At 38.4% G+C, this 24,920-nt stretch overlaps 1 protein-coding gene across 3 annotated transcripts; it reads left to right on the forward strand.

Annotated features, from left to right (window-relative positions):
- Positions 1–24,920, forward strand: LOC106073771 (uncharacterized). 3 transcript variants are annotated; one of them, XM_056010714.1, is made up of 7 exons: positions 1–203; positions 4,511–4,629; positions 13,300–14,488; positions 15,407–15,511; positions 18,575–18,744; positions 19,192–19,285; positions 20,966–24,920. In XM_056010714.1, exons 3-7 carry the CDS (start codon positions 13,367–13,369, stop codon positions 21,203–21,205), a joined length of 1,731 nt encoding a protein of 576 aa, XP_055866689.1. In that variant the 5' UTR covers positions 1–203; positions 4,511–4,629; positions 13,300–13,366; the 3' UTR covers positions 21,206–24,920. The 3 variants fall into 3 exon arrangements, with proteins under 3 accessions (XP_055866689.1, XP_055866688.1, XP_055866687.1); XM_056010713.1 differs by lacking the exon at positions 4,511–4,629 and having other exon boundaries at positions 20,966–21,236; positions 22,737–24,920; XM_056010712.1 differs by lacking the exon at positions 4,511–4,629.

A 24,920-nucleotide genomic window follows, 5' to 3' on the forward strand; every position in this document is an offset into this window, starting at 1 on the left:
CGATAACAGAAATGAACGCCTCCTTCCTGCAGATCGGCTGCTTGAGTTTCATTTACCTGTGTTACTTTTAATAGCTCAAGAACAGTAACTCGTAGTAAATAGTACATTGATGTTGTGAATTTCGTTTCACGTTGCGGGCCCGATGTCTGCATTTTGTTGACATTAGAATGTTCTAGATTTATTCAAAGACGGATACACGTCGTGTAAGTAAATTAAGATCGTTTTTGTAAAATATGTCTATAACAAATATATTTTAGGAAGAAATAAATTATGCATAAATGTATATAGCTTTAGTAGCGTCACACACATTTATAAATAGGCTATATAATGCAACACTTATCCACTACACTAGCCAAACACAGATGGTTTCAAACTTCCAATAAAAAGGCTACATTTTAACGATTCCCCTATCATAACCTTTAGTAATATCCCGTGAATTCTAGTATCTGTTACATTGAATTGAAACGACCTTCTATCTCTCCATCTCTCAAGACCCTCTTTCCTTCTCTTTCTCCGGAACCCCCTTTTTATTTTCACCTGCGCATTGTAATGTTCTCTGACAGACTTTTGCCTTAAATTGGGGCAACCCGCTTTATAATGCCACCACACCCCGGACATACACACACACGCTTCTGACCCATGAATTCTAGTATCACCTTTCCTTGTTGGTTATTCCCCCCCCCCTTTTTTTTTTAAAGAAAATCCTTTAATAGTAAAGCAAGCAATGTACAGTATAAGCAACCGCACACATTTCTTTAGACCATCACACACCGCACACATTACTATAGACCAAGGGTTCTCAACCTGTGGATCGCGACTCCTTTGGGGGTCGATTGGCCATTAGTCAGGGGTCGCTTATGACCTTCAAGTTTTTAATAATATAATTTTCATTCGATTTTCATTCAAAAATTATGTCGCAGCATAAATATTTGTAAATTACTATCCGCCAAACGCGCTGCTCAACTTCATTGTGGAATTGTAAAGGTTCTAGCCCGCCGTGGAGCAATTGAAACTAGTAATAGGCCATCGTTTTATATTCATTACAAAACATCCCAGGAACATGGATCTCGATGTAAGAGGAGATAATGTTTTGTTGATAAGTACATCCAGTATTTTAGTTTTAAAGCGGATGAAGTCAAGAGATTCAGACTTATCTCAGGTGGCAAATACCATCATCAAAACCAATTGGCATTTGAAACGTCTTATTTGGTGGCTCTCAGAACTGACAAGAACTTTGAAATCTCACACCATTGCCTAGAAGTGAATGTTGCCAGTGATCAAATACATTGTTCGATTTAAGCCGAATTCGCTAATAAATTGAGTGCAGTTTTCTTATCTAATGAGACTGTTCACAAGGAGATAGTTGACATGTCTACTGATAGCATTGATTATTCAGAAAATGATGTCTTCTCCACTTCCAATATTTAGCATCCAACTTGATGAACTCACAGACGTTGCCAATGTTCAAGTACTGTTTTTTTGGAAACGTTTTGAAACCACTTATATAGAATGTTATTTAATGGACAAGGTTGGTTCATTTTTTGAAAGATATTTGTGATGCCTGCACAGATGGTGCTCCAAGTATGATTGAATGGCGGTCTGGATTTCAACGTTTGGTACAGAAAGTCATCAAAACTCATTGTATGATTCATAGCAATATTAAAAAAAAAAACGCGGATGTATTTTTTTTCATTTAAAAGTCGGATCTGCGAAAGTCAATGGACCACTGTAGCTCCTATCGTACACTTTGTTCTTAGACCAAAGACAGTATTTTTTCCCTAGTTAATTTGTTAGGCACGATAGCTCATGAAGGTCAGTTGGAAGGGTATGGACACGTGACCATCGAGACGACCGAACAACAGTCCAGCGCGCATACCGCACGGCCATGCAGCCATCCCTACTTATAAGTATGTGTCAGCGTGGTTGGATGAAGCTCGGGAGAATGTCCAATGGTAGCGCAATGGATGACTTGATGCTAGAACAAAGTAGAAAATAGAAACTGCGTTGGAATAGTTTTAGCATGAAGTCTAGCCAACGTTCAGTACCTGGCAAAAAAAAAAAAACGCATTTCGTGGAAGACTAAAGAAACAACGGTCAGTTTTTAGGCTTAGCTTAGATGCTTGACCAATTCGACCCAACCATCCAAAAGGATGCAAGAACCTCTTCAGCGAATTAAGATCGCCGAGGCTTACGACCAGTACTTCAGATATAGGATTTAAAACGAGCTTATAATGTACTCTTGATGGCATATAGTCCCGTCCTCCTTGACTGCACGCTAGATGTTAGTCACAAAGAACACACGTCGTTTTCAGAGCGTTTTGTGGACGTCTAAGATCCAGAGGTTAAGGTGGGGAACACTTCAAGTTTATGTAGCTAAAAGGTCAACAGTACAGTGACTTACGTAAGGTACTATGTTTTGTGACAAAAATAAGGCCTTCAGCGTTAGAGGCGGAGATCCCATTGGCGTGACGTGGTACGATATTTATATAGTCTAACCTTACCGCTAAGGGCCCCGCATATGACATTCGCCCAGGGCCCCGCGCTCTGCTAAGGCCGCCCCTGATGATATGTAAATGGAGGTCTTTAAATTGTATTTCTTATTAATGGAATTAAATCATAAACACACGATTTGTACATTAATTAATCCTTTGAATTAATCCTGATATTTGAATGAATTTTTTAATTTGTAAATGTTTACATTGTATTTAAATATCTTAATTCTGTCTATGTGAAACATTGCCAAATCCAAAAAGAAATGTAGATAGCACAGTGTTTGATTATTGGACATTGGACTTTATTCCTGTCTTCATTGCCTGACAGTCTTTTTAAGTTGTTTTTGTCTTCTAGTCTAATGTTCAGCTCAGGTTTCTGGAGACTCTGAATAGGGTCAAACTTGAATGTTTAATATAGGGAAAACGGATGTAACATTACAAGAACTGTTTGGAATAAGTACTAATGAAGAGCTTAAAGTACAATTAAAAAAAAATGGAAATCTTCTCTTTTAGATAATACACGAGACTAATCAAAATACCATCACAAAGATTTGTATTGTTATTCTATCTGTAAAAAGGTCAAATGGTGTAATGTTGAAGGATGCGAATGTCGTAGAATGCTGGGTTCGTGCTTCCTGGAGTACTCTCGACACGTGACAAACATATTTACCACAAACTGACTTATGTCCGTTTCAGCAGACAAATACAAAGTATATTTGACAACAATAATAATAATACTGCACTTCTTGTTAGTGCTACAAGTCAAGAAAATCCTGTCCACATAACAGCTGTATCAAAAATATCCAATACGTTAAACTCTCTAGAGTATATTACAAATCACGTCCGCATCTCAGCGGGTAACACTGTACAGAATAATCCAGAACAATAAAACATGTCTCAAAAAGACCACTGGCATCAACTGCCTAAAAGTTACAACCTAACTGTAAATACTGCTCGACTTTCTAAGTCGCTACTGTCCGTCTTGGACCAAAACATACTACTTGACCACCCGGTCCAAAGGATACCACTTGACTGACTTGACTGAACTCAAAGTCAACTTTATTCATTCTACTTCCTGTTTTCTACATCAGGAATTCCACGTGTCTTTTAAACTCTTAACATGACGTGAACATTAGATCAGGCAATGTCAACTGAGACTGTGTCACTATCTTCATATCTAGTGGAAAAAAAGGTTTCAGCAAGGTTGCCAATCTTCTAATGATAATTCTAAAAAAAAACTGGACATCACTAACTGAGAAGTTTTAATATTAAACCTAATTAAATTGAAGCCCAATTTTGAAATTGTATCAAAGCAGCCTACTAATAGGCATTTATTTTTTGTTTTGTAAATTCATGTAATAGCTATTACATTTTATTTAACTTCATTTTGAATTATTTCTTAATAATTACACACCTGACTTAGAAATAAGTGAGAAAAAAATACACATTTGAGGTTGATGAATTTTGAAAGATGCATAATTAGCTAAACAGGGGGTCTACCGGACACTGGAAAACATGGTAAGGGTCTATGAGGCAAAAAAGTTTGGGAACCACTGCTGTAGAGAAAGGACTGGACCACAGAGTCAAAGTATTCCCCAAAATCATTCCTTGATCTATCTCGGAAAAGAAATAGATTCTAGAATTCTGGATCTATTAATGTTTTAATGTGTCTAAACGTTTCAATGAAAAGACAATGTGACGTACAGGAAATACGTTTATTTACAGGAAACAAAATTGTCTTTAAAAAATACGAAGTTTTATTCTTATCCAACAACTCATTCTCACCTTTATGTTGACCATCTACTCATAAACCAATTGACCATATGGGCATTCGGGCAAATGCCCGGTGGGCTCGCTACCCAATGGGCAGGTGATGCCTGACTGACGGTAGTGTGTTTGTTATATTGTAAAAGTTTTTATACTCTTATGAAAGAGCGTTGTGATTGGAGCTAGCCATATGTTTATACTAGTCTATATAAACTATAAAACATTGTAATAACCTATCGCACTTCTTGTAGGCTTCATCCACTATAGACAATACGCGATTAACAAACAACATAATATCAGGCCTATATTTGTACAGACAACGTGTGATTCGGCTATTCGAATGGATATATGAAGGGATCTCTCACGCCAGGTACATTCCATTTACAATTGTAACTCTTTAAGTTGAAAATGATGTAATAAAGTAATGGTCATCTAGCAGACCAGTCCACTGACTTGTCCAACACGTTACTTTAACCCACTCATGAATGCGTTCAGTTTTCATTTCATCTTCAAACTTAACACAATGATTTCTAGGACAGCTACGATTGATGCGTCCTCCTAGGACCCACCATGTCTGGACCGGATCTATGGTAATGCCAGAGCCGATTTCGAAGCCCAGTCATTCCACCAAATAAAGGAATAGATAACCATATAGTTGACAACAGAAATACATTAAAACATTAAAAATACATTAAGAAGACCTCCTTCATACATCTTATAGAGCGACTGGTTTGCTCTTCATGAATGTTAGATTTAAAAAACAATGGAACATATTTACCCCCCCCCCCCAGGAGAAAGAATTCTGGTTAAAATAGTTAAGCGAATGTATAGATCTACACTTTATAATATTCCAATAATAGGCCTTTAGATGTAGACTTAGAAAACGATGCGTACAATTTCCTATACTCTTGAATCAATAATGCCTTACATTCGGTAAGCAAGGAAGGCGATAGTCCTTTTCAGAACGTGATAGTCCTTTCAAAACCGCTGTTGGATCTAAATCTAGACCTAGTTCTCTAGGTCGAATTGAAATTTATTTTATTTTAATTTCAAAAAATTATAACGGTCAAACTAGAGTTTTCCCTGTCTGACCAACGAGCTAGTCATTCTTTTCTCAGCGATGTACATCAACTGTTAAACTTCTAAGAAAGTCGTAAGAGCCGTTTTTGAGATCCTTGTCCAGGTTCCACCCTTCCATGAATTTCTGACTTGAAGAGAGGTAGGCTACTATAATAAGACTAAACTTTAACCTCAAATTTTATACTATTAATCTATGTGTAAAATCAAAGCAACACAAAATCAAAGCACCAAACTCAACTACAACACTAGATCCTAGTTACCATAAAATAATCCTTTCAAAACAAGGGGGACAAATCTTTCCGAATTTGTCATCTAGAGACAATTATTAGAATTGGAACTATGTCCTTATCTTTGTTTATTGACTGAGGTATCGCCAGCAAATATTTCATGTTTATGTTTGAAATAAAAGTTGCCTGTAAGTTAACATTGTGTGCAAATATTTCAAGAAGCTTATAAAACTTGTGTACACATGTGAACATAGGACTAGCAGTGTGGACATTGAACAATGACGAACTAACAGAGTAAGAAGTACAAAACCGTTTACTCTCTCATCATAAAATAGAATAAATATAAGAGAGAGAGAGAGAGAGAGAGAGAGAGAGAGAGAGAGAGCAGGAGAGTGGGAGAGACCAGGAGAGAAAATAATCAGAGAAACAGGAAGAAACCACTTAGGAACCGAAGAAAAAGAAAAAAGGCTCATGACAATGAAAGAGAAACAAGAAACATGTTGGGCAAAATGGAGAACTCTCTCTCTCTCTCTTTCTCTAGACAGAGAGATAGAGAGAAAGAAAGAAAGCAATAGAAAGAAATAGAGAGGGACACATAATAGAGAGAGAGAAAGATTTGTTAAAGAAACCTGATCCAGTGGCGTCACTTGGGTCGGTGTCACCCGATGCGGTAAGTTCAGAGTGTCACCCCCCCCCCCCCCCCAGGAAAAATCTCCGCCTCAAAAACAAACAATTTATTTTCTTTCTTTATATTAAATACTAAAACTGGAAGCTTATTGATTGGTTACATCCGAAAATGGTTTTTGATTCCATTGTTGTTGACATTTTATCAAAAGTGATGACATTTTAAAGTATACAATTATTTGAGAAACATTGAGAAGAATGTTTTTATTTTAGATTCTTGAAGAGCTCCTTACGGAAAAAAAATTTAAATTATAACTTGTGTGTTTCTCATAAGCCCAACCTGCGACCGCAGCTATGTATTAAGGATTGGCCTCTTTAGTCAAAAAAGAAGTTGCAAAGGAAAAAGATAGTCTCTCGAGACGCAAAATGCCACAGAAGTCTAAAGCAAATCAATCACAAAATACGCATACGATATAAGATTAGGGTTTATCTTATCCCCATTTCTCTTTCTTATAGCCATCGAAGATGTCATAGAATAACCTAAAACAAACTGCATTCAGGTTTCCATGGCGTATTGCAAACCGAGTTGTATTTTGCAGACGATATAGCATTACTTTAAAATACAATTAAATGTATACACGACATGACGGATAAAGACGCCTTCAAAGTTATACATAATAGGTGCATGTTACCCAAAACTCCCATCAACATTGGTGATCCAGATCGTGAACAAATAGAAATGTTAATCTATTTAGGCAATGGTATCACAAGCAATGAATATCATAGTGTTGCATGTCGGATTGGAAAGCTGGAGTCGTCTTTCAAAAAGTACGGCCTATCTGAGCAAACAAAACAATTAGAATGGAGATTAAAATCCACCTACTCAATACAATAATTGTCCCAACGGCCATCTACGCTTCGAGTTTGAAAAGAGGCGGAGCAGTGATGGCTGAGAAGGATCCTACGAATAACATACTGAGGTAATGTTACCAATAGAGAAATCCTTTTCCCGCACGGGCATTCGCCGTCTAAAAATGTTGCGTTCGCCACTCAACTGATCAAATAAGATGTTTGGGGGAGCGCCTTAAGCTCACTCAGAGATGTCCGGGGCGAAACCACGGTCGCCAAACGTTTTTCTACATTTCTGAGCTTCAGAAACTCTTTCTCCTGGCGTCTACAACGTATTATTTTTCTTATAATAGGAAGATTAAAAGTCAAATTGAATTTAATGAAGAAAGTTTGGGACATGTTGATACTGAACTGAGGTAATCATTTTTATTTTTAAAAGTTGCATTTTGGAAAAGTGCATTTTCCGACTGGTGGGTGTCACCCGGTGCGGCCCGCACCCCTAGCACCCCCATAGTGACGCCACTGACCTGATCTCTTGTCCTACTAAGTGTTCACTTTTCTTTAATCTTTGAGACCTCCACTCAGCTGTTTAAGTGACCTCTACATTTTCTTCACTGTATATGTTTGCACATGACATAATCTGGGTCTGTCTGACGTAGTCAAGTTTCAGTCTAGAGAAATGTTGAGGCACTTACCTCTGTCAACAAAGTCAATGTTCATTCATGCACGAACCAGTGGCACACATAGCAGTTTAATATCGCAGTTGTTTCCCCTAACTGGGTTATGTCATTCACATTGTAATGACACAAGATGCGTAGAAGTTGATGTGAATCGGGTTTTTCCTAAGTAATGTGACGAGTAAGAACAGAGTAGGATTATGAACAAGAAGAATAACGGACAAGACGCCTAAGAGGACGACGCTAGGCTAGCGACGACAGAGGACTGTGCCCTTTTTATTGTTTATTAAATTGTTGAAGTTATCAGCCTGCGTTATTAAGTATATTCTTGATTCATTCTGTTGTTGTGTCATATGGACTCGCATGCACCAGTAACATATATATACTCATCAACAAAATAGACCATCAACAACATGATGATTTAAAAATAAAAAATTTCCGTTCATTATATCAACATAAAAGTTATTCAAGATGTGCATTATGTATATACATTTACAGGTCATTACATGAAAATACAAGTAAATAAAGAATATAAATACTAATACTTCTTTTTTAGTCTTTGGTGGCCCCTTTAAAAGTGACGCTATGGACGGCTGTTTTACTGTCACTGTTGTAAATCAGGACCTGTGAATTTCTATGAATCCCCTATAGATCTAAACAACTGCGATTCTTTTACTCTCCTAGTGCCTAGGAATTCTCTAAAAGTCATCTCTTTCAAAGAGCACTAAAATCTAAGCCTAATTATTATGTGTAATTCTACTCGCGTAAACTATTTGAGCAAGTGGAGCGTTATGCAGAATTCCCTTCCTTACCCCTGTATTGATAAAAATAATTACCACATGACTTTATCATTTCTAATTTTTTGACTTCTATTTTGTGTAAACGTTGTGTCTCTTTCTCCTTCCTTTCCAAATGTGTTTCACCCACTCTTGTAGTTTTATGGTCACGCACACTCGACGAAACATTGGGAAATCTCCACAAACATCTTGTAAACAACCACTTGATTGTTGCTTGGGGGTGGTCGAATTAATTGCCCTTGATTGTTGCCATGGGAATGATAGCAGAAGGAAGACCACAAAACCAAGGTCAACGTAATTACTTTATCAGGGTGGCCTGCAAACATTGGGCCCTTCATTACAGATTGAACAGAAAGGGAAACAACTTGAACTCTAGCCGCATGTTGTAAAAAACTCGAAGGTGTGTCGCGCCGGAAGTTAATCTCGTTCTTTGAAATCGTATGACACGTTTGTGTTACAAACTAATTGAATACGAGGTTTGAGTCCTCGTCTTCAAGACACACAAGATTAATACTACTATCTTGAACATTACACTGCCGTCTCAGTAGGGATTCAAAATGTAACAAAGATTTCAATACAAAAGAATCCACAGTCATTTATCTTATTATATCCAATATTATACAGACGTTACTTCAAAAAAGAAGATGATTACGTCCTACGCGTCATGCATTTAGTCATGCATATTAACCAATGACTTAAATTCAGCCAAGTCACTGGTTTTCCTTGCTAGCTCAGGCAACCCATTCCATGCTCTAATAGCACTAGGGAAGAAGGAGTATTTGTACAAATTTGTCCTAGCATATGGGACGAGAAATACATCTCTATCTTTGTGTCTTTCAGAGTATTTTATTAAATTTTGTTTTTGTATTTGAAGATTATGGTTCAGTGTTTTATGTATAATTGCTACTTTACTTTTGATCCTTCTGTCCTGAAGGCTTTCTAAATTTAGTGATTTTACTAAAGGTGTTACTCTAGTCAAATGTGAATATTCGTTTGTGATGAATCTCACTGCTCTATTTTGTGTTTGAACTATGTCGAACGAAACCCTTCACTCTTGCGTGTTCTCTCTTCCAATGCAATCTATACTAGAGTTATTGCCCTAAGGCCTATATATAACTACAAAACCACATTAACATAGAGCATGTCAGACATTTGTCAGATACAGCGTTTAGGATTTGTTCATTGCGATATTATTGACTACTAAATCAAACGTCTTGCCCCAAGCAATCGTGGCTCTATTGTCAATAAGGCGAAGGCCTATTGAAAATGTCTTTCTATGCAGAATCCGATGAATACTGTGACATATTGATTTTTTATTTTGTTCCAAAAATCTTTCAGATCGATAATTGTCAGAGCATGATGAATAATCCTTGGACCATGGCGTAGTGGCATTGTTCTTTGTGATATCATGAAATATTTAAGTTTACATTTATCTAGATGTATGCAGGAGGCTGTGTTGATATTTTTTTGATAATGATATAGTTTATATTTATCTAGATGTATGCAGGCTGTGTCGATATAGTTTACATTTATCTAGATGTAGGCAGGCTGTGTTGATAATGATATAGTTTACATTTATCAATTTATTTAATGTAGTCTTTTCGTTCTTGCAGACGTTTTTTTTTTTTTGCAGTCTTTTCTTTCTTTTAGTCTTTTCTTTCTTGCAGTCTTTTCTTTCTTGTAGTATTTTCTTTCTTGCAGTCTTTTCTTTTCTTGTAGTCTTTTCTTTCTTGTAGTATTTTCTTTCATTTGAAATATGTCCAACCTCTACTAATTGTCTCCTGAAGGTGAAGCTACTTGTGTTTGTTTTTTCAATGAAGTGCAGATATTTTGACATCGACACACTGGCGGATCCGGGGGGGGGGGGGGCGTTATAAAGTAATCACACAATTTGTATACAAATTTATTAGTTATGTTAATAATATATACTAATTATTCATATTTCAACATATTTTTAGATTATTTCGCCCCCCCTCTAGTATATTGACCGATTTGGTGGGATGGAGAGGTGGCGATGGCATCAATCACGCCCCCCCCGCTCCATAAACTTTCGAGTGGGAGGGGCGGTCCAATTTATTTGTAGAAATCACAGCTTGTTAACAGAATCAATTAAATATCTATATAATTAAAACTGTTATTGATATTTTAATCGAGCTTTATATTATGTTGTTCTCCTGTTAGCCGATTGGGTGGGGGGGGGGGACGAATACCTCTACTGCCCTGCCCACCTAAACCCTTTGAGTGGGGGGGGGAGATGTCCAATTTTTTTTTAGAAATCATAGTTTGTAAACAAAATTCGGTGAGGTGGGGGGGGGGCGATTGCCTCTACAGATCTCCCCTCTCTAGCCCTCTGAGTGTGGGGGGGGGCGGTCCTATTTTTATGGAGAAATCATAGTTTGTGAACAACATTAGTTGAAGATCTATAAAATAATATAAGGTACATATTGATGTTTTAACCCATTTGTATATTATGTCGCACACGTACTCTGATCTTCAATGTCTGCACAGGATTTGAACCAAACCAAAAAGAAAAAAAAATCAGTTTTGAGTGTCCATGTTTCATAATGTAATATATTCACTATCTCCGTACAGTCTGTGAAGTTAGTCCATTTAGTGTAATCGACCTTAAAGGACGAGATAACGCTTTCTTTAGTGCAGGTCATTTGAGAAGTGTAACTTTGAAAACCTTGGGAATGATATGCACCACCGATTTCGTAAGAGGTTACAACTGCTTTACTACTTCACATAGCTCAAACCCCCCCACCCTCTCTTTCCATGATACGAAAATGGGCTCAACATAGATCTGGAGTCCATTAAAAGGGTCATCTTGAGATTTCGGCCACAGGAAACAAAATATGTGTTAGTGGTTGGGAACTTAAAGAAATCTGTTAGGACTGATTCATATAAAAGAAATCTGTTAGGACTGATTCATATACTTTTGTTGTGTGTTTGTACAAAGCTTATATCAATTCACTCAGTCTGTCTTCCTGTCTTATTTCTCCCACCACCCAATCTCGGATCAAGTTTTACATTTTGTACAATTATTTCTTGCTCATGACAAAACAAGAATCAATGAAAAAAAGAACAATTAGTAATTAATTAATTTTTTTTTTTTTTGTGGAAATAATAGTAATACAAATTATAATGTATCAATCCGCTATAGGTACTTTTAATGTAAACTTTTAATGTAAACAAATTAAACACGCGTCGAGAACATAATATTAAAAATATGTTACTGTCCAGTGAAAGATTTGTTGGTGAACAATTTGTCGTGTGAACCAGCTGTTGGTGAACGAATAGTCGGGTTAAACAATTGTCGGTTAAAAGAATAAACGAAATGTCGGGTTAACGAAATGTCGGGTTAAGGAATAGTCGGGTTAACGAAATGTCGGGTTAAGGAATAGTCGGGTTAACGAAATGTCGGGTTAAGGAATAGTCGGGTTAAGGAATAGTCGGGTTAAGGAATAGTCGGGTTAAGGAATAGTCGGGTTAACGAAATGTCGGGTTAAGGAATAGTCGGGTTAACGAAATGTCGGGTTAAGGAATAGTCGGGTTAACGAAATGTCGGGTTAAGGAATAGTCGGGTTAACGAAATGTCGGGTTAAGGAATAGTCGGGTTAACGAAATGTCGGGTTAACGAAATGTCGGGTTAACGAAATGTCGGGTTAAGGAATAGTCGGGTTAAGGAATAGTCGGGTTAAGGAATAGTCGGGTTAAGGAATAGTCGGGTTAAGGAATAGTCTGGTTAAGGAATAGTCGGGTTAAGGAATAGTCGGGTTAACGAAATGTCGGGTTAACGAAATGTCGGGTTAACGAAATGTCGGGTTAAGGAATAGTCGGGTTAAGGAATAGTCGGGTTAACGAAATGTCGGGTTAACGAAATGTCGGGTTAACGAAATGTCGGGTTAAGGAATAGTCGGGTTAAGGAATAGTCGGGTTAAGGAATTGTCGTGTTAAGGAATAGTCGGGTTAAGGAATAGTCGGGTTAAGGAATTGTCGGGTTAAGGAATTGTCGGGTTCACGAAATGTCGGGTTAACGATTTGTGGTGAGGTTTCCGTGATGACTTTTCAAAAGCATTTGTTTGTTAAAAGTTGCTCGAATCTAAACAAACAAACAGAAGGGAGTTTATAATTGATATCAGCTTTGTAGCTAAAAGGAAGCTTTTTTTTTTTTTATAAAAAAAAAAAAAAAGCAACGTAATTATGTATGAAGTCGATGACCTTTTTAAAACAGTAGACTATTGCTCCCTTTTGGATATTGACTCGAGCAAATTAAGATCACACACATAATCTTCTAATCATAAGATCCCACTTGAGATAAATTGTCTCTTACAAAATGTGCCGCTCAATGTTGTTGACGTAAGTCCTATTGTTAACGACGTCACAGATCAAATTATGCTTTTTGCCCACTATGTATTTACAACATATGTGTATCCCGCAGCCTTTGTAAGAGACATCCAGCTGTCTCATTCGGAATCCGCCTGCTGTCAATTGAAGCAAATTATCGTTGACCACCGCCAGACAACGGTTTTGTCTGCGTTGGATTTGGCAAAATATGTAGGTCGCAGCTGGGAATGCGTGGCGACGTGAAATACAGTACTGCTCATTAAACTCAAAGAAAAAGACTTATTATTACTTGCAACATAGCATGTTTGGACACTGAGCGTCAATAATGTATAGTTTTAGTGTTGATAATATTAAATATAATCTTTTCAAACGTTTTAAATGAGATTTGACTCTCTTTTCTCTTCGCTTGTTACACCTTTTTTTTTTCTTCATTTCCCAGGCTCATTTTCAAACAGAGAATCAAGTGTTGGACCAAATCATCGTGTTGGTAGTGCCAGCTAAGTGACATGGATTCTAAGAGACCTCTTAGTTCTGAAATGAAGAAACGACCTTTTGAAACTGACCTTAGTTTAGGTCAATATAAAGCACGAACCGTCATGATTTTTTCATTTGTATGGGGAATAACTCTCATGATCCTGCTTTTTTTTCTGACTGATGCCCCAAGAGTTATCCCTCTCATCAGAAAATCCCCTCAGGTTGATCTGATTATGTACAAAGATTTGTATGTGCAAGACAGGTGGTCTGGGGTCGAGGCTGATCTAACAAACGACCCAACTGTGCATACCTATTGGTGTGGAAATAAGATATTTCGGTTCGAGGATTATCTCAGCCTGTTGAGTGTACTCCGAGTGCTGAGACCTGCGGCGCTCATTTTTCACTACAGCACGCTGCCGCAAACAGATGACGACAACTACCACACTTGGTTCTCAGAGCTGAGGCAGTCAGTGCCAAACTTAGTGCTGCGGCACACGTACCAGGGCCCTCGCTGCGGCTCGCGCGAGGTTCTCGCCTTTGGACTGCGCCAATTGTCGAAAGAGGGAGGGGTCTATCTTGGAGAGCGCACAGTGCTCACGCGCGAGCTGAAGGAGGCGTGGTCTAGAAATTTGTATTATTACAACTTCCGTCGTCTGGATCTGTCATATGACGTAAGCCAGGGATTCATTTTCAGCAAAAGTGGATTTCCTGAAAATAAGATAGATGACATAGTTAACGAAATTGTAGCGTCTAACAAGACCTGTTCCACACCAGATGAGTTGGACTCGCAGTCTGCAAAGTTACATTCTTACTCGGACTTGAACCCCTGCTTAGTGTTAACGGAATCTCTTTATCCCAGAGACGTATGGAACAGCACTGCACGCTCTGGAGAGCTGGCCAGGTGGCTGTATTATGGCAGGCGAGGGCGGCAGGAGGTGTCGCCAGGGCGTCAAGGAGAGGACCTCATCCCGCTGGTGTCTCACATGGTTTGGGTAACAGATAACAAGTCGGAGGAGTTCCAATTTCTTCACTATCTTAGCGCCCTATCGGCGCTGCGCGTGGCAGGTTTTGAAAAGGTCTTTGTTCATGGCGAGGTGGAACCCAAAGGATTTTGGTGGGACAAGCTTGGACAAGAAAATGTCACCTTTGTAAAGGTCATAATCTTTTTTTTTTAATAACATCTCGAAACACACACACCAAAACAAACAAACTTCCTTCAGATGAATTGTTCCTATAATCACAATGATTGGTGTGGGACTTGTCGATTAACTTGTTAGGCTTATAATTTAAAAGGCGTTTTTACTTTAGGACCTTCTGTGATTTACAATGCCTACAGCGGACTAAAGAAGTATTTCTGTCATTAGCTTCAAGTTCATAGTTTATTCTCAACTTGGACTTTATTATTACAAAGCTTATATCAACTCACTCTGACTCACAGACAGACAGAGTGACTTGATAAAAGCTTGGTAAAAATATTTCTAATCGCAAAGATTTATTATGTGAAAGTCAGTTACGTCTATAATAATATGACTGATCCAAACTATTGGATACAATGACACTCCATATAAGCTTTTAAAAAGTATTTGATTATTTTCTTGTTCAACTTGCTATCAGAGCAGCACAGAACAACTTCAGATAACTTGGTAAACAAACAAATCTAGTGTCAGTTTATTCTAACTTCTTGACTTTATCTTTCTCCAACACACACACACACACACTTTACCACATAAAATTAAGTGTTATCAACCATGTTGCATTAATTTTACTTTCTCAGAAGCTCGGGAAATGTCTAAAAAAAGGGGGGGGGGAGGAGGAAGGGGCATGAGGAAAATACTTTATATTAATTTGTTAATCTAAATTTGTGTGACTTTTCAATACTTTAACCCACTCCCCAAGCCAAAATTAGAAAAAAAAAAACATGTTCGGGAGATAGGATTTCTTCGTCAATTAAATTCCTTCTCCTATTGAACCTAGCGCTGTTGTATCAGAGTTATCATTATCAGTTGACCGGCTGGATTCGGTTATAGTTGTTTTTTTTTTTCAATGCGGAAATATTCTCATTTATTTGACAGATTCCTCGTCCTCAGACTGTATTTCAGAGAGAGTTGAAGAAGCCTGCCCACCAGACGGCCGTTTTACAACTCAACATTCTGTTCCACCACGGGGGAGCGTACCAGGTAACACACAGACATACATGGACTAGATCTAGATCTAGTCTGTTTAAACTATAACAGTGACGTACCAAAGAGACGTACCACCAGAGGTGGCGCCAAAGGGCTGTCAAAACACCACATTAAAAAATATTTCTGTCGCTACAGATTTTTCGTTGGTTAACTTCATTCATATCATACCGTTATGTTGGTTTTTTTTTTTTTAATTTCTGACTGGTTACTATTCTAATGCAAATAGAACACACTATTTGGAGGTGGGGATGAGCTGTCCTGGTCGCTTGGTTTCCTTGGTACGCTTTGCTCGTAAAGGAAAGCCAAGGCTTATTAAATTCAGAGATCGTGTCACGGAAATAGTGGAGATGAACTTGTCCAGAAATAAACACTTCTAGTATAGCTTCTTGTGTTTGTAGAATCAGAGATTCCGATGTATGTATGGAATTAGGGTTGAGCTCACACAATGTTATATGTATACCATTTTTCTCCACCCCCCTCCGGACCCCCCCCCACCCCCCCGCGAAAAAAAAAATATGTATTTATGTTTGTGTGTGTTTACATAATCTTTATTACATTCTGACCCTTCATTCTTTAGGAAGACGTTTATTGTGCCCTAGAATAGGTTCTTTCATGAGTTAGTGGAAAAATTGTAGATTTCCTGACATTATTAACAATGGGGTCTGGGGGAGCGCTAGGAGTTCCCCCAGCGCTGGGCGAAGCCCCGCCGCCAAGCACTATTTCTGATATTGAAAGCCAACAAAATGCATATTCTGAGGTATCTACAGTGCATTTTCCTGCTATTAAAAAGTTCTATTTCAAAAACCTAATCTTACTTATTTAGATCCTCCCGCGCCGTTCGGTGCATTTGCCGTCAAGTTCTTTCCATAAAAATCTGTCACTGGTAATGTCTGAAGCCTCTTCCCACCTGCCATGAGGACCTCCATGAATGAGTGGCGTCAAGTTGTACTAGGATATCATTGCAACTCTTCTTATGCGTAATTTATTTTGTCGGAGAACATGTCCCGCAAACCTCATGCGTCGCTCTTTCACAATCTTACTAAGGGGTCGACTCCCAGTTCGGCATAGGATTTCTTTGATTTAGACCCGATCTCTATAACTGACTCCTAAAATCTGTCTTAGCCATTTTTGTTGAGCCACATTTAGTATTTTTCAATTTCGGCAGATGACTATTCACTGCAGTTTATTAATGGAGCCCTGCCACTGGTAAAAATGTGTAACCTCTCTTGAATACGCTCTTGGAATTAAGTGACTGTAGTTTGCTTTAGATTTTATATCGAAAAGAGAAGTTTTATCGTCAAAATCATCTGTTAGGGGTTTTCCACATCAAAATGATCTGTAGGGGGATCTTAAGCTCAAAACCCTTTTGGCTACGCTCATAGATTTTAGAGTGAGTAATTTGCTTTTATTTATATTAAAGAGGTACTTTTTAGCTTCAAACTCCACTGGAGGTGAGTTTAAACTCAAAACCCCTTTGACTACACTCATAACATATTGAGTGTATAATTTGCTTTGTTTTTATTATTAAAGGTATTTTTTTTACCTTCAAACCCCGCTAAAGTGGGATTTAAACTCAAAACTGAGTCAAAACTCATTTAGCTACGCTCATAACATTTTGAGTACCTAATTAGCTTTTTTTTTTATGTTGAAGAGGGGGTTTATCGTTAATTTTAGAGGGGGTTTTAAAATCAAAATCTTCCTTAACTGTGCTCGTGGAACTAGGGGATTTTCGTTTGCATTTTTTTTGTTTTGTTTTATAGAAGAGGGGGATTTAACTGCAAAAACTCCAGGTAGGGGGTTTAAAACTCAAAACCCCTGGTAGGGGGTTTTAAACTCAAAACCCCTTTGGTTGTGCTGGGGCAAGTGATGGTTTAGTATTAAAATCTCACCTAAAATAAACAAAATCAAAGCAAAAAATCAGTCACTAAATTCCGATCCCCCCCCCCCCCGGCTACGCCCATGATGTATACTCTTTCTATGTATCTCTATTGGCGGACTTAATGTAGGGCGGCATTACTGAGGTGCTCTTCGGATGTACAAAAGTGACAAGGTCAGGCGCCATTTTGGCTTAACTGACACGAAAGAGAACATCAATATGCTCCAGAAAGAGACTGATAGAGACTGCTAGATATTAAACGAAGGCTGTGGGATGAATGTGAGACCTAAAGAAAAAATATTGCCCAAGACAGGCTCAGAAGTCGAAGAGAGAACTTAAGTCGACCTTTGGCAGACAATTGTTTTGTCTGCGTTAGATGTGATAAAATATGTAGGTCACACTATGGGCTGCGTAATGTAATATAAAATAGACGCCGTTCAAGTATATTTTTGTTTTATAAAATGTAGCTAAAAATCTATTGTCTTTGTAGCATTGAGTCGGGAGATTACATTGGGCCATCTTCGTTTAGTACTCAGACACGGAACATTCTCATCAATGGCAAAGAATTATAAATTGCTCGCTTTTGCATGCATTCGGTGTAAAGAACATAGGCAATGATAAACTTTGTATATCAAAGGGTAGCTGGTGAAGTCCACGTGGCCCAAATGTCCTTTGATTTACTTGGTCAAGGAGGGTTTCCTATATGCTTATTAGCGACCCCCGTATGGATCTTCACTTACTCAATCTCTAAGTTAGTATTTAGATCTAGAGATATACAATCCCCGGCATGTCACAGTAACTTCTTGCAACATCTGAAATCTCAAGAAAGAGACTACAATTTTAGCACTCCTCAGCACTATCAATGAATTAGCACCTTCAGCACCGACATCAACAAGAAGAGAACTCGTGATAGTAGCACGAACGAGTATTAAATTGGCAAAAGTGAACTTTTTTTTTTAAACATGGCGTCCTTGAAATTCTGTTTGTCTATTTGTTTGAAAATCTCAATCTTCCAAGAATAGACTACTAGGTAATACACTAAAGTATCACGAGAACACTGTGAACTATTTTTTAAGTAAATATTTTATTATTTGTAAAAAAAAAATGATTTTTCCTCCACATAAGTATCATGTTAATAGTAAAGAAATCAATAGATACTAAATGATTTTTCTTTAAAACAGGATCGTGACGTCATTTGGGTCAGCAAACTCCCAGAGTACTTGAGGCGCTATCCTGCCGTGGTGAATTTAGATTGGGCAAGACGTGGAGAATGGCCGGAAGTCATCAATATGGGCGTGGCTTTAGCTAAGCCCAACGCTGATTGGCTGAAATACATGTTGCAAACATTACGGTATGCTTAGGTCTTAGGTTAGTTATGTGGGTACACTTGGGGCTAAGGCCAAGAAGTATTTGGCTTCTAGACTTCCAACTATCACCAGGTTAGGTCATAGGTTAGTTATGTGGGTACACTTTGGGCTAAGGCCACGAAGTATTTGGCTTCTAGGTTGAAAACTAGTTCAACGGAATCAGACTTTGGAAACTACGTATTATTTTTACAAAGCTAAGTAGACATCGTAGGGGTGAGGGGTGGGGGGAAAGACGTCATCTGACTTATTTCATCAACTCTAGTTTGTGTGTGTGTGTTTAACTTTGTAGTAGGTGTAGGTCTATCTATTATTCCTATTCCTATTCACATTCTTCCTGTCCAGATTATGTGTATGGTAAATCTTTTGTAGGAACCACAGTCATTAGTTTTGAGCTATGTTTGTATCATATATTTTACTTTCATGTTCCACAGCCATTACAGAGCAGACACTTGGGACTTCCAGACCATGTCTTACAAAGTGTATGAGCAGCACCCAGACAACCTTTTCATAGACAGATATCTTCAGGTTCGTTTGGGTCTGTTATATGAGGCCTTGAGAGAGTGTGACGTTACATTGAGTGAGTGTGACGTTACATTGAGTGAGTGTGACGTTACATTGAGTGAGTGTGACGTTACATTGAGTGAGTGTGACGTTACATTGAGTGAGTGTGACGTTACATTGAGTGAGTGTGACGTTACATTGAGTGAGTGTGACGTTACATTGAGTGAGTGTGACGTTACATTGAGTGAGTGTGACGTTACATTGAGTGAGTGTGACGTTACATTGAGTGAGTGTGACGTTACATTGAGTGAGTGTGACGTTACATTGAGTGAGTGTGACGTTACATTGAGTGAGTGTGACGTTACATTGAGTGAGTGTGACGTTACATTGAGTGAGTGTGACGTTACATTGAGTGAGTGTGACGTTACATTGAGTGAGTGTGACGTTACATTGAGTGAGTGTGACGTTACATTGAGTGTGACCAAATGTTTGTTAGCCCATTGTATTCTTTGTTTGTTGGTACATTTAATCTTCACTGCTCTAGCGCAGATCTAAACTAAACGTTCCTGGAAACTGATTATAACTTCAGCACCAAATACATTGCACTTGCTGGGGACGTACATAAGACTCGTTCGAACTTTGTCCCAAATCCACCACGCCGTTCCTGAAGTAGCAAAAAAAAAAGTTCCTTATTTCATACCTTGCAATCTATAGATCATACTATGTAAAGGTCGTCTGTTTCTTCTGGCCCACGATTAACGAGGGTGTCATGTGGCCAGCACAACGACCAACCGCCTTTACTTTTCCCTGTCAGGTACCCATTACAGTTGGGTGGAAACAGCGACACCCAAAGATCCCGAAATTACAAATCCCAGGATTCGAACCCAGGACCCTCGATTTCGGAAGCCAAGAGCTTTACCACTAAGCCACCGCGCCTCCCGTTTGTGAAGTAGCTTTCCCAATTACTATTATTGGGTCAGTGGCGGTACATTGTAGGAATATGAAGGTCATTACGGTGTTAACCTAGAGCAACTCAAGGAAACGAGATCTAGAATTGGTTTTCATTGAATACGTTTCTTGTACATTTGGAGCTCATTAGAGATATTTTTTTCATGTCCGGCCAGCTAGAGAAAGTCTTAAAACAAAGGTCGAAATGGACTTCTTTCCAATCTCTTTTAGGACAATTTAGAACAGCGATGGGCAAACTGATCACAAAATGTTGGGATATATTTTTTAGTGTTGTTTTAAAGTTTTCCTTGAATAAATCAATCTTGAAAATTAAATAGTGACCTCTTTCGTAAAATGTTTTACATTGTTTCGGATGTTCCTTCAGAGTTGAAGATAGTTTACTTCCTAGTCCAAACCTCCCGAAGGACGACGGGGGATGGGAGCGGGCAGGGTTTGAACCCTCCACCGTCGATAAATCCGAACGACAGTTCAGCGCGTAAACCGCACGACCAGGCAGCCATCCTTTTCTTTTTATTATCACGCCAATTTTAACATAATTACTTTTTGTACCAATTTTATTGGTGAACTCTGTGGGAGAGCTTTGACCTGCTGCAGGTCATACCGTGGAAAGTCAAAGTATAAAGTACCCCCCATTCAGACTTTGCGATCTACGGGGCATTAATTAAAGAATGGGCATCTCAACGTAGATACGAACCTGTTCAAATGAATTGCTTCTCATGTTCATCCCCTCCTCAGGTTGTTTGTTACAAAGGAATCTGTCATCCAGCCTGGCAGACGGACTATCAAAGAGAAAGGGACGATTTTCAACCAATCATCAACTACAACTGGCGATCAGCGCGCGCTTTCCATTTCATTCTACCCAAGCCTCCAACAAGTCTGACGTCACCGGAAGCCATCAAAGAAGGATTCGGCATGTTTGCAGAAATGGGCAGAATGATATTAGAGAAAAGTGGACAGGCCGATTGCATCAGATAGAAAAGAACAATTGTTTGTTTGATTGTTTACAATGGTGTCCACCATGGGCGTAGCCAGGATTTTTTTTCGGGGAGGGTTTTGGGGGGGGGGAATCTATATGTGTGTGTGTGTGTGTGTGTGTGTGTGTGTACACACACATAATTAATCTTTATTACATTCTGACCCTTTCTGAAGACGTTTATTGTTTATTGTAGACTCCCCGCCCTTGCTAGCAAGGACTTCGCAGCGCTCCGCTGTTCGCCCCGCCGCCGAGCACCATTTCTGGTATTGAAAGCCAACAAAATGTATATTCTGAGGTATCTACAGTGCATTATCTTGCTATTAAAAAGTTTTATTTCAATAACCTAATGTGCTATTCTTACTGACTTTAAACCCTCTAGCGCCGTTCGGCGCATTTTCCGGCAGGCTGTTTCCGCAACTCTTATTTTGCGTAATTCATTTTGTCGGAAAACATGTCCCGCAAAACCTCATGCGACGCTCTGTCACAACCTTACTAAGGGTTCGACTCCCAGTTCGGCATATGATTTCTTTGATTTAGACCCGATCTCTATGACTGACTCCTAAAATCTGTCTTAGCCATCTTTGTTGAAACACATTTAATGATTTTCAATTTCGGCAGAAGACTATTTACACTTAATTAATGGAGCCCAAGCCACTGGTAGAAATTTGTAACCTTTCTTAACTACGCTCTTGGAATTACATGCCTGTATTTCGCTTTTGATTTTATATCGAAAAAAAAGTTTTTTCGTCAAATCATCTGTTGAGGGGTTTTAAACTAAAAAATCTCTGTTTTTTTTTTTTTGTTTTGTTTTTTAATTCAAAACCCCATTTAGCTACGATCATAGAATTTGGTGACTGTAGTTTGCTTTAAAACAATATTGAAGAGAGAGGTTTTCAACTCTAAACGCTCTGTATGGGAATTTTAAACTCAAAACCATCTGGAGGGGTTTTAAACTTTAAAGAAAAAGCCATCTGGAGGAGGGGGATTTAAACTCAAAACCCCTTAAGCTACGCTCATAGATTTTATAGTGTGTAATTTGCTTTTTTTTATATTGAAGATGGGGTTATCGTAAATTTTGGATGGGGTTTTAAAATCAAAATCTTCCTCAACTGTGCTGTTAGAATTTGGGTATTGTTGTTTGCTTTTTTTTGTTTTGTTTTATAGAAGAGGGGGATTTAACTGCAAAAACCTCTGGTAGGGGGTTTAAAATTAAAAAACCCCTGTAGGGGGTTTTAAACTCAAAGCCCTCTGGTAGAGGCATTTGTATCTCAAAACCCCCTGATAGGGTTTTTTAAAATCTCAAAACCCCCTGGTAGGGGGATTTAAAGTCAAAACCCCTGGTAGAGGGTTTTTAACTCAAAACTGCCTCGGCTGTGCTGAGTTAAGTGATGATTTAGTATTAAAATCTCACCTAAAATAAACAAAATAAAAGCAAAAATCAGTCACTTAATTACGCCCCCCCCCCTGCGGGGGGGGGGATTTCATTTCGGGGGGGGTTTGAACCCCAAGAACCCCCCCCTGGCTACGCCCATGGTGTCCACTAAATATTTGTGCATGCTAGTCATTCATGTTTTATTTTAGGAGAAGAGAGATCTGTGGTCTGACTGTCTTCTGGTGCAGATATCGTGTACTTTAACAAGCGTATTTGTCCATCTTTTTTTAAAATTTTTTATTTTATTTGGTTCTTGTTACAACAGATATGACGAAAGACATTGCATTGAGAACTTTGGTACTGTCAATAGATAGTAAAGTCAAGGTCAAGGTCATTGTTGAACAAATGTAAACTATCTGGCAGATTGTAACATTGTAAGGACACTAAAGTTAACATTCAGTTAACATGGGTCACTATAAAAAAAAGTAAATTTTTGTTCTTGAAAACGATGCAGAAATTGGAGGCGGGGACAGTGGCGTAGATAGGAATTAGCCATCATTTGGGGGCCCGGGGTGCTTGACATCTTTAGGGGGCCCTGCATTTTGACAATCGACATCATGACATGTAATAATGGCGTAATATTTAATATTGAATGTAAAAGAAAAAATCCAACACTTATTTGTGGGCCCCTTCAAGTGGGGGCCCAGGGGAGATTTTCGAATCCTCCCAAACCCCATCCTAGCTACGGCACTGGGCGGGGAGAAGTAAAATGTTAAAAGATCATTGTTGTGATCAGATCTGTAAAAGGTTGCTCTAGTCGGAGCCAAGCCTGGGTTTGACAGAAACAAGACTGCGGGAACATTTGTGTAGCCTTCCAACTCTGATTCTAAATCTTCAGTCAAAACAGACTGACTTAGACACGCACATGTTTTTTTTTGTTGGACCAGATAGTGGTCATTCTGATTCTAAATCTCCAGTCAAAACAGACTGACGTAGACATGCACATGTTTTTTATTGTTGGACCAGATAGTGGTCATTCTGATTCTAAATCTCCAGTCAAAACAGACTGACTTAGACATGCACATGTTTTTTTTTGTTGGACCAGATAGTGGTCATTCTGATTCTAAATCTCCAGTCAAAACAGACTGACTTAGACATGCACATGTTTTTTTTTGTTGGACCAGATAGTGGTCATTCTGATTCTAAATCTCCAGTCAAAACAGACTGACTTAGACATGCACATGTTTTTTATTGTTGGACCAGATAGTGGTCATTCTGATTCTAAATCTCCAGTCAAAACAGACTGACTTAGACATGCACATGTTTTTTATTGTTGGACCAGATAGTGGTCATTCTGATGTCCTCTGTGATGTACACATTGCTTTCAGATCTGACTTTGATTGGCGCGTGTAGTGATGTATTTATTGATTGCTAGAAAACCTGTTAAGTGTTGCAGCTGCTAAATGAGCCTATCTTATCAGAACTATTTATTTTAACTGATATGTTCATGTTGCAATGTTTCTACAGACTGAAAGTTGGCAGTTTTGAAATTGTTGTTTCAAGTAAGACATTCATTGGAGATGTAGATCACTGCAGAAATACCGCAGCTCTAGAAGATTTTTTCATTACAACTACGCAACAAAGGTCGCTACATATTTGATATATTTGAGTTGTTTTGAACAGGCCATCTGGAGACCTCTAGCCGGATATCAACTTTCTTTTAATGCTGCACACATTTATTGATTTTGAGACTGGTCACTTTTCACAGGGTGTTGTGTCCAATTATTATCAACTGAGGTAACGGTTGTCGTTTAAAACATTTCAATGCAAGTTTTAAACTTTTGACTTAAAATTCTAAATTGAATCATGTATGTAAGAGTTGATTAGAGTGGGAGAAAGGGAGACAGGGAGAATGAGAGATATATAGGATATACATACATATATATATAAAGAGAGAGAGAGAGAGAGAGGATAGAAAGAGATTGACAGATAGAAAGGGTGAGAGAGAGAGAGAGAGGATAGAAAGAGATTGACAGATAGAAAGGGTGAGAGAGAGAGAGAGAGAGGATAGAAAGAGATTGACAGATAGAAAGGGTGAGAGAGAGAGAGAGAGAGAGAGGATAGAAAGAGATTGACAGATAGAAAGGGTGAGAGAGAGAGAGACAGAGTTATATTAACTTGTCAAACTAATTACGTCCATTGTTTAAATTCATTTTATTCTATCTGTTTATGCCTACTATAAAAGCTTGTGTTTAACTTTTCTAGTATTCAAAACATATCTTAATAACATGGTCAATACTAATCATTGAATGCTTATAACATTAAATCATTTGTCGACAAAC

Source organism: Biomphalaria glabrata, chromosome 14, assembly GCF_947242115.1.
Source record: "Biomphalaria glabrata chromosome 14, xgBioGlab47.1, whole genome shotgun sequence".
Lineage (NCBI taxonomy): Eukaryota > Metazoa > Mollusca > Gastropoda > Planorbidae > Biomphalaria > Biomphalaria glabrata.

Excerpts from the sequence above, each read along its gene's own strand:
- LOC106073771 (XM_056010714.1), top strand. The coding sequence starts at position 13,367 with ATGGATTCTAAGAGACCTCTTAGTTCTGAAATGAAGAAACGACCTTTT. Across the intron at positions 15,512-18,574 it reads ACCACGGGGGAGCGTACCAG|GATCGTGACGTCATTTGGGT; the intron begins GTAACACACAGA and ends TCTTTAAAACAG. Across the intron at positions 18,745-19,191 it reads TACATGTTGCAAACATTACG|CCATTACAGAGCAGACACTT; the intron begins GTATGCTTAGGT and ends CATGTTCCACAG.